The sequence below is a fragment of the Salmo trutta genome, chromosome 13, assembly GCF_901001165.1.
Source record: "Salmo trutta chromosome 13, fSalTru1.1, whole genome shotgun sequence".
Lineage (NCBI taxonomy): Eukaryota > Metazoa > Chordata > Actinopteri > Salmoniformes > Salmonidae > Salmo > Salmo trutta.
In genome coordinates this window covers 41,474,506-41,491,566 of record NC_042969.1, presented here as the reverse complement: position 1 = coordinate 41,491,566, position 17,061 = coordinate 41,474,506, and the positions used below count along the sequence as shown (strand labels likewise).

At 48.0% G+C, this 17,061-nt stretch overlaps 1 protein-coding gene across 1 annotated transcript in view; it reads right to left on the bottom strand.

Moving 5' to 3' along the window:
- Window positions 1–6,972: 6,972 nt before the first annotated feature.
- Window positions 6,973–17,061, bottom strand: part of LOC115206769 (mucin-1-like) — a 40,731-nt gene continuing 30,642 nt past the window's right edge. Inside the window, exons 2-4 of the mRNA XM_029773972.1 lie at window positions 13,562–13,658; window positions 9,211–9,848; window positions 6,973–7,055 (exon numbers count right to left, since the gene is read on the bottom strand). Coding sequence (XP_029629832.1) covers window positions 6,973–7,055; window positions 9,211–9,848; window positions 13,562–13,658 — 818 coding nt within the window. The remainder of the gene's footprint in view (window positions 7,056–9,210; window positions 9,849–13,561; window positions 13,659–17,061) is intronic.

The following is a 17,061-nucleotide window of genomic DNA, read 5'->3' as shown; positions in this document are numbered from 1 at the left end:
AGCTACTCCCCACAGAGCAGGACTGACTCATTACCAAATCAATCTACTCCACCCAGGGCAGTCTACTCCCCACAGAGCGGGACTGACTCATTACCAGAGCAGTCTACTCCACACAGAGCAGGACTGACTCATTACCAGAGCAGTCTACTCCCAACAGAGCAGGACTGACTCATTACCAGAACAGTCTACCCCCCACAAAGCAGGACTGACTCATTACCAGAGCAGGACTGACTCATTACCAGAGCAGGACTGACTCATTACCAGGCAGTCTACTCCCCACAGAGCAGTACTGACTCATTACCAGAGCAGAACTGACTCAATACCAGAGAAGTCTACTCCCCACAGAGCAGGACTGACTCATTACCATAGCAGTCTACTCCGCACAGAGCGGGACTGACTCATTACCAGAGCAGTCTACTTCCGACAGAGCAGGACTGACTCATTACCAGAGCCGTCTACTCCCGAAAAAGCAGGACTGACTCATTACCAGAGTAGTCTACCCCCCACAGAGCAGGACTGACTCATTACCAGAGCTGTCAACTCCCGACAGAGCAGGACTGACTCATTACCAGAGCAGTCTACTCCCTACAGAGCAAGACTGACTCATTACTAGAGCAGGACTGACTCATTACCAGAGCAGGACTGACTCATTACCAGAGCAGGACTGACTCATTACCAGAGAAGTCTAGGGCCCACAGAGCAGGACTGACTCATTACCAGAGCAGTCTACACTCCACAGAGCAGGACTGACTCATTACCTGAGAAGGACTGACTCATTACCAGAGCAGTCTACTCCCCAAAGAGCAGGACTGACTCATTACCAGAGAAGTCTACACCCCACAGAGCAGGACTGACTCATTACCAGAGCAGTCTACTCCCTACAGAGCAGGACTGACTCATTACCAGAGCAGTCTACTCCCACAGAGCAGGACTGACTCATTACCATAGCAGTCTACTCCACACAGAGCGGGACTGACTCATTACCAGAGCAGTCTACTTCCTACAGAGCAAGACTGACTCATTACTAGAGCAGGACTGACTCATTACCAGAGCCGTCTACTCCCGAGAAAGCAGGACTGACTCATTACCAGAGTAGTCTACCCCCTACAGAGCAGGACTGACTCATTACCAGAGCTGTCAACTCCCTACAGAGCAGGACTGACTCATTACCAGAGCAGTCTACTCCCTACAGAGCAAGACTGACTCATTACTAGAGCAGGACTGACTCATTACCAGAGCCGTCTACTCCCCACAGAGCAGGACTGACTCATTACCAGAGCAGTCTACCGCCCACAGAGTAGGACTGACTCATTACCAGAGCAGTCTACTCCCCAAAGAGCAGGACTGACTCATTACTAGAGCAAGACTGACTCATTACCAGAGCATGACTGACTCATTACCAGAGCAGTCTACTCCCCACAGAGCAGGACTGACTCATTACCATAGCAGTCTACTCTCCACAGAGCAGGACTGACTCATTACCTGAGCAGTCTACTCCCCAAAGAGCAGGAATGACTCATTACCAGAGCAGTCTACTCCCTACAGAGAAGGAATGACTCATTACCAGAGCAGTCTACTCGCCACAGAGCAGGACTGACTCATTACCAGAGCAGTCTACTCCCCACAGAGCAGGACTGACTCATTACCAGAGCAGTCTACTCCCCACAGAGCAGGACGAACTAATTACCAGAGCAGTCTACTCTTCACATAGCAGGACTGACTCATTACCAGAGCAGGACTGACTCATTACCAGAGTAGGACTGACTCATTACCAGAGCAGTCTACCCCCCACAGAGCAGGACTGACTCATTACCAGAGCAGTGTACTCCCCACAGAGCAGGACTGACTCATTACCAGACCAGGACTGACTCATTACCAGTGCAGTCTACTCACCACAGAGCAGGACTGACTCATTACCAGAGCAGGAATGACACATTACCAGAGCTTACTGACTCATTACCAGAGCAGTCTACTCCCCACAGAGAAGGACTGACTCATTACCAGAGGAGTCTACTCCCTACAGAGCAGGACTGACTCATTACCAGAGCAGTCTACTCCCTACTGAGCAGTCTACTCCCCACAGAGCGGGACTGACTCATTACCAGATCAGTCTACTCCCCACAGAGCAGTCTACTCCCCACAGAGCGGGACTGACTCATTACCAGAGTAGTCTACCCCCCACAGAGCAGGACTGACTCATTACCAGAGCAGTCTACTCCCTGCAGAGTAAGACTGACTCATTACTAGAGCAGGACTGACTCATTACCAGAGCAGGACTGACTCATTACCAGAGCAGGACTGACTCATTACCAGAGCAGGACTGACTCATTACCAGAGCAGTCTCCACTCCACAGAGCAGGACTGACTCATTACCAGAGCAGTCTACTCCCCAAAGAGCAGGACTGAATCATTCGCAGAGAAGTCTACACCCCACAGAGCAGGACTGACTCATTACCAGAGCAGTCTACTCCCTACAGAGCAGGAATGACTCATTACCAGAGCAGTCTACTCCCACAGAGCAGGACTGACTCATTACCATAGCATTCTACTCCGCACAGAGCGGGACTGACTCATTACCAGAGCAGTCTACTTCCTACAGAGCAGGACTGACTCATTACCAGAGCCGTCTACTCCCGAAAAAGCAGGACTGACTCATTACCAGAGTAGTCTACCCCCCACAGAGCAGGACTGACTCATTACCAGAGCTGTCAACTCCCTACAGAGCAGGACTGACTCATTACCAGAGCAGTCTACTCCCTACAGAGCAAGACTGACTCATTACTAGAGCAGGACTGACTCATTACCAGAGCAGGACTGACTCATTACCAGAGCAGGACTGACTCATTACCAGAGTTGTCTACTGCCCACAGAGCAGGACTGACTCATTACTAGAGCAGGACTGACTCATTACCAGAGCAGGACTGACTCATTACCAGGCAGTCTACTCCCCACAGAGCAGGACTGACTCATTATCAGAGCAGGACTGACTCAATACCAGAGAAGTCTACTCCCCACAGAGCAGGACTGACTCATTACCAGAGCAGTCTATGCCCTACAGAGCAGGACTGACTCATTTCCAGAGCAGTCTAATCCCACAGAGCAGGACTGACTCATTACCATAGCAGTCTACTCCGCACAGAGTGGGACTGACTCATTACCAGAGCAGTCTACTTCCTACAGAGCAGGACAGACTCATTACCAGAGCCGTCTACTCCAGAAAAAGCAGGACTGACTCATTACCAGAGTAGTCTACCCCCCACAGAGCAGGACTGACTCATTACCAGAGCTTTCAACTCCCTACAGAGCAGGACTGACTCCTTACCAGAGCAGTCTACTCCCTGCAGAGCAAGACTGACTCATTACTAGAGCAGGACTGACTCATTACCAGAGCATGACTGACTCATTACCAGAGCAGGACTGACTCATTACCAGAGCAGGACTGACTCATTACGAGAGCAGTCTAGTCCCCACAGAGCAGGACTGACTCATTACCAGAGCAGTCTACTCCCACAGAGCAGGACTGACTCATTACCATTGCATTCTACTCCGCACAGAGCGGGACTGACTCATTACCAGAGCAGTCTACTTCCTACAGAGCAGGACTGACTCATTACCAGAGCCGTCTACTCCCGAAAAAGCAGGACTGACTCATTACCAGAGTAGTCTACCCCCCACAGAGCAGGACTGACTCATTACCAGAGCTGTCAACTCCCTACAGAGCAGGACTAACTCATTACCAGAGCAGTCTACTCCCTACAGAGCAAGACTGACTCATTACTAGAGCAGGACTGACTCATTACCAGAGCAGGACTGACTCATTACCAGAGCAGTCTAGTCCCCACAGAGCAGGACTGACTCATTACCAGAGCAGTCTACACTCCACAGAGCAGGACTGACTCATTACCTGAGCAGGACTTACTCATTACCAGAGCAGTCAACTCCCCAAAGAGCAGGACTGACTCATTACCAGAGAAGTCTACACCCCACAGAGCAGGACTGACTCATTACCATAGCAGTCTACTCCGCCCAGAGCGGGACTGACTCATTACAGAGCAGTCTACTTCCTACAAAGCAGGACTGACTCATTACCAGAGCCGTCTACTCCCGAAAAAGCAGGACTGACTCATTACCAGAGCAGTCTACTCCCACAGAGCAGGACTGACTCATTACCAGAGCTGTCAACTCCCTACAGAGCAGGACTGACTCATTACCAGAGCAGTCTACTCCCTACAGAGCAAGACTGACTCATTACTAGAGCAGGACTGACTCATTACCAGAGCAGGACTGACTCATTACCAGAGCAGGACTGACTCATTACCAGAGCAGTCTAGTCCCCACAGAGCAGGACTGACTCATTACCAGAGCAGTCTACACTCCACAGAGCAGGACTGACTCATTACCTGAGCAGGACTGACTCATTACCAGAGCAGTCTACTCCCCAAAGAGCAGGACTGACTGATTACCAGAGAAGTCTACACCCCACAGAGCAGGACTGACTCATTACCAGAGCAGTCTACTCCCTACAGAGCAGGAATGACTCATTACCAGAGCAGTCTACTCGCCACAGAGGAGGACTGACTCATTACCAGAGTAGGACTGACTCAGTACCAGAGCTGTCAACTCCCTACAGAGCAGGACTGACTCATTACCAGAGCAGTCTACTCCCTACAGAGCAGGACTGACTCATTACCAGAGCAGGACTGACTCATTACCAGAGCAGGACCTACTCATTACCAGAGCAGGACTGACTCATTAGCAGAGCAGTCTACACTGCACAGAGCAGGACTGACTCATTACCAGAGCAGGACTGGCACATTCCCACAGCAGTCTACTCCCCACAGAGCAGGACTGACTCATTACCAGAGCAGGACTGACTCATTACCAGAGCAGTCTACTCCCCACAGAGAAGGACTGACTCATTACCAGAGCAGGCTACTCTCGACAGAGCAGGACTGACTCATTACCAGAGAAGTCTACGCCCCACAGAGCAGGACTGACTCATTACCAGAGCAGTCTACTCTCTACAGAGAAGAATGACTCATTACCAGAGCAGTCTACTCCCCACAGAGCAGGACTGACTCATTACCAGAGCAGGACTGACTCATTACCAGAGCAGTCTACTCCCCACAGAGCAGGACTGACTCAATACCAGAGCAGTCTACCCCCCACAGAGAAGGACTGACTCATTACCAGGCAGTCTACTCCCCACAGAGCAGGACTGACTCATTACCAGAGCTGGAACACAGGATGACTAACGGACCACAGGATGACCAGGATGACAGGATGACTAATGGACCACAGGATGACTAACGAACCACAGGATGACCAGGATGACTAACGGAAAACAGGATGACTAACGGACCACAGGATGACTAACGGACCACAGGATGACTAACGGACCACAGGATGACTAACAGACAACAGGATGACTAACGGAACACAGGATGACTAACGGACCACAGGATGACCAGGACGACAGGATGACTAATGGACCACAGGATGACCAGGATGACTAACGGACCACAGGATGACTAACGGACCACAGGATGACTAACAGACAACAGGATGACTAACGGACCACAGGATGACTAACGGACCACAGGATGACTAACGGACCACAGGATGACTAACGGACCACAGGATGACTAACAGACAACAGGATGACTAACGGAACACAGGATAACTAACGGACCACATGATGACCAGGATGACAGGATGACTAATGGACCACAGGATGACCAGGATGACTAGCAGACCACAGGATGACTAACGGACCACAGGATGACTAACGGACCACAGGATGACTAACGGACCACAGGATGACTAACGGACCACAGGATGACTAACGGACCACAGGATGACAAACAGACCACAGGATGACTAACAGACCACAGAATGACTAACATACTACAGGATGACTAGCGGATGACTAACAGACCACAGGATGACAAGAGGATGACTAACAGACTACAGGATGACTACCGGAACACAGGATGACTACCGGAACACAGGATGACTAACAGACCACAGGATGACTAGCAGACCACAGGATGACTAACAGACCACAGGATGACTAACGGACCACAGGATGACAAACAGACCACAGGATGACTAACAGACCACAGAATGACTAACATACTACAGGATGACTAGCGGATGACTAACAGACCACAGGATGACCAGAGGACGACTAACAGACTACAGGATGACTACCGGAACACAGGATGACTACCGGAACACAGGATGACTAACAGACCACAGGATGACTAGCAGACCACAGGATGACTAACAGACCACAGGATGACTAACGGACCACAGGATGACTAACGGATGACTAACAGACCAGAGGATGACTAACAGACCACTGGATGACTAACGGACCACAGGATGACTAACGGATGACTAACAGACCAGAGGATGACTAACACACCACAGGATAACTAACAGACGACAGGATGACTAACGGACCACAGGATGACTAATGGACCACAGGATGACTAACAGACAATAGGATGACTAACGGACCACAGGATGACTAACGGACCACAGGATGACTAACAGACCACAGGATGACTAACAGACCACAGGATTACTAACGGACCACAGGATGACTAACGGACCACAGGATGACTAACGGACCACAGGATGACTAACGGACCACAGGATGACAAACGGCCCACAGGATGACAAACGGCCCACAGGATGACAAACGGCCCACAGGACGACTAACGGACCGCAGGATGACTAACGGACCACAGGATGACTAACAGACCACAGGACCACTAACAGACCACAGGATGACTAACAGACCACAGGATGACTAACGGACCACAGGATGACTAACGGACCACAGGATGACTAACAGACAACAGGATGACTAACGGACCACAGGATGACTAACGGACCACAGGATGACTAACGGACCACAGGATGACTAACGGACCACAGGATGACTAACAGACAACAGGATGACTAACGGAACACAGGATAACTAACGGACCACATGATGACCAGGATGACAGGATGACTAATGGACCACAGGATGACCAGGATGACTAGCAGACCACAGGATGACTAACGGACCACAGGATGACTAACGGACCACAGGATGACTAACGGACCACAGGATGACTAACGGACCACAGGATGACTAACGGACCACAGGATGACAAACAGACCACAGGATGACTAACAGACCACAGAATGACTAACATACTACAGGATGACTAGCGGATGACTAACAGACCACAGGATGACAAGAGGATGACTAACAGACTACAGGATGACTACCGGAACACAGGATGACTACCGGAACACAGGATGACTAACAGACCACAGGATGACTAGCAGACCACAGGATGACTAACAGACCACAGGATGACTAACGGACCACAGGATGACAAACAGACCACAGGATGACTAACAGACCACAGAATGACTAACATACTACAGGATGACTAGCGGATGACTAACAGACCACAGGATGACCAGAGGACGACTAACAGACTACAGGATGACTACCGGAACACAGGATGACTACCGGAACACAGGATGACTAACAGACCACAGGATGACTAGCAGACCACAGGATGACTAACAGACCACAGGATGACTAACGGACCACAGGATGACTAACGGATGACTAACAGACCAGAGGATGACTAACAGACCACTGGATGACTAACGGACCACAGGATGACTAACGGATGACTAACAGACCACAGGATGACTAACAGACCACAGGATGACTAACAGACCACAGGATGACTAATGGATGACTAATGGACCACAGGATGACTAACGGACCACAGGATGACTAACGGACCACAGGATGACTAACGGACAACAGGATGACTAACAGACCACAGGATGACTAACAGACCACAGGATGACTAACAGACCACAGGATGAGTAGGACCACAGGATGACTAATGGACCACAGGATGACTAACGGACCACAGGGTGACTAATGGACCACAGGATGACTAACGGACCACAGGATGACTAACGGACCACAGGATGACTAACGGACCACAGGATGACTAACGGACCACAGGATGACTAACAGACCACAGGATGACTAACAGACCAGAGGATGACTAACAGACCAGAGGATGACTAACGGACCACAGGATGACTAACGGACCACAGGATGACTAACAGACCACAGGATGACTAACAGACCACAGGATGACTAACGGATGACTAACGGACCACAGGATGACTAACGGAGCACAGGATGACTAACGGAGCACAGGATGACTAACAGACCACAGCATGATTAACGGACCACAGCATGACTAACGGACCACAGGATGACTAACAGACCACAGGATGACTAACGGACCACAGGATGACTAACTGACCAGAGGATGACTAACAGACCACAGGATGACTAACGGATGACTAACGGACCACAGGATGACTAACTGACCAGAGGATGACCAGGACCAGGAGTTAGTTTACGTTAGATGAAAGATGCAGTCCGGGGTCTCTACAGGATCAGTGTCCCTTAACCGGGACAGTTGTTGCTCAATATGCGCTAATGTGACTAGAATGACTTTGTAAACAACAGTCAATTCTTGGACATGGATGACGTAGTACACAATAAACGGATGACGTAGTACACAATAAACGGGGAATGGATGACGTAGTACACAATAAACGGGGACCCGTTTTGGCTCGTGACTACTGGCTGAAATTATACAAATGTTCTGGAGCATCACTTTAACAACGCTGGTCATAGAGATTACCATGATGATAACGCTAACACTGGCACTGACGAAAAACCATGCGTACATGTGTGTATCCGTGTGTGAGAATGTGTGTATCCGTGTGTGAGAATGTGTGTATCCGTGTGTGAGAATGTGTGTATCCGTGTGTGAGAATGTGTGTATCCGTGTGTGAGAATATGTTTGTGTCTGTGTGTGTGTGTGTGTGTGTGTGTGTGTGTGTGTGTGTGTGTGTGTGTGTGTGTGTGAAAATGCATCTATCCGTGTGTGTGTGTGTGTGTGTGTGTGTGTGTGTGTGTGTGTGTGTGTATGCGTGTACCTGTGTGTGTGTGTGTGAAAATGCATGTATCTGTGTGTGTGAATGCGTGTATCCGTGTGTGTGTGTGTGTGTGTGTGTGTGTGTGTGTGTGTGTGTGAGAGAGAGAGAGAGAGAGAGCAACAGGATGTGTGCGTCTCTCTGTGTATAAACTCTTCTCACCTCTGACAAACACATATACAGCAACAGCCGTGGTCCCGTCGATGACAGCCTTGACATCTCTGTAGTAACAGCGGTAGTACCCCGTATCATTCCCTTTAGCTCCAGTGAGGATCAGGGTCTTGCAATAAGGCCTTCCAGGCTCCCCTGGACACTCCAGGATGCTGACTCCCCTTCTCTGGACAGGGACCGAAGGAGGCGTACCAGCCCCCTCCCCGGCCACGGGGTGGTCCCCCAAAACTCCAGCCCCAGAGGTACCAACAGGGGTTCCAGACCCAGCCCCAGGGTTACCAACAGGGGTTCCAGACCCAGTCTCGGCCTCTCCCCCTGGGGCTCTGCTGGGCCTGGGGCTGGCCTGACGGTCAGTCAGCTCCTCTCCCCCTGGGGCTCTGCTGGGCCCGGGGCCGGCCTGACAGTCAGTCAGCTCCTCTCCCCCTGGGGCTCCGCTGGGCCTGGGGCTGGCCTGACGGTCAGTCAACTCCTCTCCCCCTGGGGCTCTGCTGGGCCCGGGGCCGGCCTGACGGTCAGTCAGCTCCTCTCCCCCTGGGGCTCTGCTGGGCCCGGGGCCGGCCTGATGGTCAGTCAGCTCCTCTCCCACCAGGGTTGTCTCAGGCCACACCCAGGACAGAGTACGCTGACCCCTGGAGGTCAGAGGTTAGGGGTTAGAGGTCAGAAGAAAGGTCAAGTGAGAGGTCACAGATGGGTCAATTAGGTTTTTAACCAATCAGAACAGGTTAGGGCTGTACAAATGACAGGTGTGTGACGTTAGCGACTGCGACAGATTGTGAAATAGTGTGTGTGTGTGTGTGTGTGTGTGTGTGTGTGTGTGTGTGTGTGTGTGTGTGTGTGTGTGTGTGTGTGTGTGTGTGTGTGTGTGTGTGTGTGTGTGTGTGTGTTTCCCCCTCTCCTATTCTTCACCTCACCCATCCATAAATTCAGCTATGGGGACATATTACACCTCAGGGCTTTATGAACGAGATGTCAGTCAGCCAGCAGAATCAATCTGATTTCCTTCATGACGGTAGAGACAGTAAACCAGTTGTTGGCTATTATAAATATATATACAGTTGAAGTCGGAAGTTTACATACACCTTAGCCAAATACATTTAAACTCAGTTTTCCACAATTCCTGACATTTAATCCTACAAAAGATTCCCTGTCTTAGGTCAGTTAGGATCACCACTTTATTTTAAGAATGTGAAATGTTAGAATAATAGTAGAGAGAATGATTTTTTTCAGGTTTTATTTCTTTCATCACATTCCCAGTGGGTCAGAAGTTTACATACACTCAATTAGTATTTGGTAGAATTGCATTTAAATTGTTTAATTTGGGTCAAACTTTTCAGGTAGCCTTCCACAAGCTTCCCACAATAAGTTGGGTGAATTTTGGCCCATTCCTCCTGACAGAGCTGGTGTAACTGAGTCAGGTTTGTAGGCCTCCTTGCTCGCACACACTTAATCAGTTCTGCCCACAGATTTTCTATAGGATTGAGGTCAGGGCTTTATGATGGCCACTCCAATACCTAGACTTTGTTGTCCTTAAGCCATTTTGCCAGAACTTTGGAAGTATGCTTGGAGTCATTGTCAATTTGGAAGACCCATTTGAGACCAAGCTTTAACTTCCTGACGGATGTCTTAAGATGTTGCTTCAGTATATCCACATAATTTTCCTGCCTCATGATGCCATCTGTTTTGTAAAGTGCACCAGTCCCTCCTGCAGCAAAGCACCCCGACAACATGATGCTTCCACCCCCATGCTTCACGGTTGGGATGGTGATCTGCAGCTTGCAAGCCTCACCCTTTTTCCTCCAAACATAATGATGGTCATTATGGCCAAACAGTTCTATTTTTGTTTCAGCAGACCAGAGGACATTTCTCCAAAAAGTATGATCTTTGTCCCCATGTGCAATTGCAAACCGTGGTCTGGCATTTTTATGGCAGTTTTGCAGCAGTGGCTTCTTCCTTGCTGAGCGGCCTTTCAAGTTATGTCAATACAGGACTTGTTTTACTGTGGATATAGATACTTTTGTTTTGAAAATTCACTATTGTTTGTACAGATGAACGTGGTAGCTTCAGGCATTTGGAAATTGCGCCCAAGGATGATCCAGACTTGCGGAGGTCTACAATTTTTTTCTTGAGGTCTTGGTTGATTTCTTTTGATTTTTCCATGATGTCAAGCAAAGAGGCACTGAGTTTGAAGGTAGGCCTTGAAATACATCCACAGGTACACCTCCAATTGACTCATATAATGTAAATTAACCTATCAGAAGCTTCTAAAGCTTCTAAAGTCATTTTCTGGAATTTTCCAAGCTGTTTAAAGGCACAGTCAACTTAGTGCATGTAAACTTCTGACCCACTGGAATTGTGATACAGTGAATTTTAAGTGAAATAATCTGTCTGTAAACAATTGTTGGAAAAATTGTGTCACTGTCACATCCTGACCATAGTAAGAGGTTATTTTCTATGGTGTCGCCTGTGCGCAACTACAGCCCGGTGCGCTCGGTGCAAGCTCCCCACAGTTGCCGTGCTAGAGTTGGCATTCAGCCAGGAAGGAGTGTGTCTGCTCAGCGTTCCTGGTCTCCGGTGCGTCTTTTCGGCCCAGGGTATCCTGTGCCAGCTCTACGCACGTTACCCCCAGTTCGCCAACACAAACCTGTGCAACCTGTCACAACGCCTCGCGCTTGCCGGGCTATGGAGGTTATCCAGCCAGGACGGGTTGTGCCAGCCATAAGCTCCAGACCTCCAGTGCGCCTCCACGTCCCAGTATACCCTGTGCCTGCTCCGCGCACCCGGCCTGCAGCGACGTTCCCTAGTCCAGAACTCTCAGCGACGTTCTCTAGTCCGGTGAGACCTATTCCAGCTCCACGAAAGAAGCCTCCAGTGATGATCTATGGTCTGAAGCCTGTAGGGATGATCCATGGCACGAAGCCTCCAGTGATGATCCATGGCCCGGAGCCTGTAGGGATGATCCATGGGATGAAGCCTCCAGAGATAATCCATGGCCCGGAGCCTGTAGGGATGATCCATGGCACGAAGCCTCCAGAGATAATCCATGGCGTGGAACCTGTAGTGATGATCCATGGCATGGAGCCTGCAGAGTCTTCAGCGACGGCCTGCAGCCCAGAGACTTCAGCGACGGCCTGCAGCCCAGAGACTTCAGCGACGGCCTGCAGCCCAGAGACTTCAGCGACGGCCTGCAGCCCAGAGACTTCAGCGACGGCCTGCAGCCCAGAGTCTTCAGCGACGGCCTGCAGTCCGGTTCTTTCAACGACGATCCACGGTCCGGTGGTAATAAAGCAGAAGGATCAGCGGCTGGAGCAGGGATTACGCCCTGACCTGGAGCCGCCTCCTCTGCTGGAGGTTAAGGTTATGTGGACTGCACTAGAGCCACCATAAGCAGGAGTTGCCCACCCTACCCTCCCTTTTGTTTTTGTTTGTTTTTGTTTAGGAGCATTCGGAGTCTGCACCTTTGGGGTGGGGGGGTACTATCACGTCCTGACCATAGTAAGAGGTTATTTTCTATGGTAGAGTAGGTCAGGGCGTGACGGGGGTGTTTTGTGTTTTTCTGTGTTTTGTATTTCTATGTTTAAGTTCTAGTTTTTCTATTTCTATGTTGGGTTTTTTGGGTTGATCTCCAATTAGAGGCAGCTGGTCCTTGTTGTCTCTAATTGGAGATCATATTTAAGTAGGGGTTTTTCTTCCTGGGTTTTGTGGGTTATTATATTTTGAGTAGTGTTTGTTTCTCTATGCGTCACGGTTTGTTGTTTTGTCAATTCAGTTATTTATGTATTGCAAAGTTTCACGGATTAAATAAAATGTGGAACTACAACCACACTGCACTTTGGTCCGCTCCTTTCGACAGCCGTGACAGTCATGCACAAAGTAGATGTCCTAACCGACTTGCCAAAACTATAGTTTGTTAATAAGAAATTTGTGGAGTGGTATGTAAACTTCTGACTTCAACTATGTATATTTAGGTCCATTATCTTTTCTATTTGGATTAAGTTGTTTAAATTGAACACTGAAAAGAGGTATAGTATATGAAATTTTAAAAATGGAGTATGCTATTTTCAATGGCGTTAAGAGAGCATTTCCCAAACTCGGTCCTCTGGACCCCAAGGGGTGCACATTTTGGATTTTGCCCGAACACTACACAGCTTTAACAAATGATCTAAGCTTACATGTAATGGACAGAGAGACAGAGACCCAGTACTCTACCTACATGTAATGGACAGAGAGAGACACAGTACTCTACCTGCATGTAATGGACAGAGAGACAGTACTCTACCTACATGTAATGGACAGAGAGACAGTACTCTACCTACATGTAATGGACAGAGAGACAGTACTCTACCTGCATGTAATGGACAGTGTTTCATCTGCGTGGATCACAAGCTCTTCTTTGGGGCTGTCAAGGGTGGGCGGAGTCATAGAATAGCCAATCACCAACCCTGAGGGAACAAAACAAAGTCATATGATTGGACGCTGACACTCAAAACACTGATTTGATGAGAAACAGATTCCCACAAAGCTCAATTAGTGTGTATTGATTTAAAAAGACTCTGTCAAACCCCCTTAGTGTCACGCTGAACAGGAACTCAACCCGACAGGATGTACCAACCAAAGCTGTCAAATGTTATTCATGTCTGTGCCTCGATCTAGGTTGGGCAAAATTAAAGATGGCAGTGTTCGCTTTAGCAATCTCACTAGTATAAAGACCTCCTCCATTCCTGCCATTATTGAAAGAGATTGTGATACCTCACATCTCAAAATAGGACTACTTAATGTTAGATCCCTCACTTCAAAGGCAGTTATAGTCAATGAACTAATCACTGAACATAATCTTGATGTGATTGGCCTGACTGAAACATGGCTTAAGCCTGATGAATTTACTGTGTTAAATGAGGCCTCTCCTCCTGGTTACACTAGTGACCATATCTCCCGTGCATCCCGCAAAGGCGGAGGTGTTGCTAACATTTATGATAGCAAATTTAAATTTACCCCAAAAAAAACAACAACGACGTTTTTGTCTTTTGAGCTTCTAGTCATGAAATCTATGCAGCCTACTCAATCACTTTTTAGAGCTACTGTTTACAGGCCTCCTGGGCCATATGCAGCGTTCCTCACTGAGTTCCCTGAATTCCTATCGGACCTTGTAGTCATCGCAGATAATATTCTAATTTTTGGTGACTTTAATATTCACATGGAAAAGTCCACAGACCCACTCCAAAAGGCTTTCGGAGCCATCATCAACTCAGTGGGTTTTGTCCAACATGTCTCTGGACCTACTCACTGCCACAGTCATACTCTGGACCTAGTTATGTCCCATGGAATAAATGTTGTGGATCTTAATGTTTTTCCTCATAATCCTGGACTATCGGACCACCATTTTATTACGTTCGCAATCGCAACAAATAATCTGCTCAGATCCCAACCAAGAAGCATTAAAAGTCGTGCTATAAATTCTCAGACAACCCAAAGATTCCTTGATGCCCTTCCAGACTCCCTCTGCCTACCCAAGGACGTCAGAGGACAAAAATCAGTTAACCACCTAACCGAGGAACTCAATTTAACCTTGCGCAATACCCTAGATGCAGTTGCACCCCTAAAAACTAAAAACATTTGTCATAAGAAACTAGCTCCCTGGTATACAGAAAATACACGAGCTCTGAAGCAAGCTTCCAGAAAATTGGAACGGAAATGGCGCCACACCAAACTGGAAGTCTTCCGACTAGCTTGGAAAGACAGTACCGTGCAGTATCGAAGAGCCCTCACTGCTGCTCGATTATCCTATTTTCCAATTTAATTGAGGAAAATAAGAACAATCCGAAATTTATTTTTGATACTGTTGCAAAGTTAACTAAAAAGCAGCATTCCCCAAGAGAGGATGGCTCTCACTTCAGCAGTGATGAATTCATGAACTTCATTGAGGAAAAGATCATGATCATTAGAAAGCAAATTACGGACTCCTCTTTAAATCTGCGTATTCCTCCAAAGCTCCGTTGTCCTGAGTCTGCACAACGCTGCCAGGACCTAGGATCAAGGGAGACACTAAAGTGTTTTAGTACTATATCTCTTGACACAATGATGAAAATAATCATGGCCTCTAAACCTTCAAGCTGCATACTGGACCCTATTCCAACTAAACTACTGAAAGAGCTGCTTTCTGTGCTTGGCCCTCCTATGTTGAACATAATAAACGGCTCTCTATCCACCGGATGTGTACCAAACTCACTAAAAGTGGCAGTAATATAGCCTCTCTTGAAAAAGCCAAATCTTGACCCAGAAATTATAAAAAAAACTATCGGCCTATATCGAATATTCCATTCCTCTCAAAAAAAATTGAAAAAGCTGTTGCGCAGCAACTCACTGCCTTCCTGAAGACAAACAATGTACACGAAACGCTTCAGTCTGGTTTTAGACCCCATCATAGCACTGAGACTGCACTTGTGAAGGTGGTAAATTACCTTTTAATGACGTCATACCGAGGTTCTGCGTCTGTCCTCGTGCTCCTAGATCTTAGTGCTGCTTTTGATACCATCGATCACCACATTCTTTTGGAGAGATTGGAAACCCAAATTGGTCTACATGGACAAGTTCTGGCCTGGTTTAGGTCTTATCTGTCGGAAATATATCAGTTTGTCTCTGTGAATGGTTTGTCCTCTGACAAATCAACTGTAAATTTCGGTGTTCCTCAAGGTTCCGTTTTAGGACCACTATTGTTTTCACTATATATTTTACCTCTTGGGGATGTCATTCGAAAACATAATGTTAACTTTCACTGCTATGCGGACAACACAGGTGTACATTTCAATGAAACATGGTGAAGCCCCAAAATTGCCCTCGCTAGAAGCCTGTGTCTCAGACATAAGGAAGTGGATGGCTGCAAACGTTCTACTCTTAAACTCGGACAAAACAGAGATGCTTGTTCTAGGTCCCAAGAAACAAAGAGATCTTCTGTTGAATTTGATTTGATTATATTACACGTAGCTCGCTCAGGGCTGTAAAATATAAAGATATAGAGGTACACACACAGGGCATTCGGAAAGTATTCACACCCCTTCACTTTTTCCACATTTTCTTATGTAACAGACTTATTCTAAAATGATTAGGAATTGTTATTTTTTTTTAGTTGTTTTTTTATTTAAAAAAAATGATTTTACCCCCTTTTTCTCCCCAATTTCGTGATATCACAGTCTTGTCTCATCGCTGCAACTTCCATACGGACTCGGGAGAGGCGAAGGTCGAGACCCATGCGTCCTCCGAAACACAACCCAACCAAGCCGCACTGCTTCTTGACACAGCGCACATCCAACCCGGAAGCCAGCCACACCAATGTGTCGGAGAAAACACCGTACACCTGAAATAGCGTACACCTGGCGACCTAGTAGTGGAGTCTGTCCTAAATGGTTTACTATTACCTATATACAGTAGCGGAGTCTGTCCTAAATGGTGTCCTATTACCTATATACAGTAGTGGAGTCTGTCCTAAATGGTTTACTATTACCTATATACAGTAGTGGACTACTTTTCACCAGGTCTCAATAGGTGCAATATGTAGGGAATAAGGTGCCATTTGGAAGGCAACAATTGAGGGTACGTTTGTCCAGCAGATCCACGGACATCGCCATCGCCATCGCACTGCCCTATCTCACCTGGACAAGAGGAATACCTCTGTAAGAATTCTGTTTATTGACTACAGCTCAGCTTTCAACACCATGGTGCCCTCCAACTGGGTCACTTGGTCTGAAGCCCTCTCTGTGCAACTGGGTCCTGGACTTCCTGCCGGGCCGCCCCCAGGTGGTGAAGGTAGGAAACAACATCTCCTCTTCACTGATCCTCAACACTGGGGCA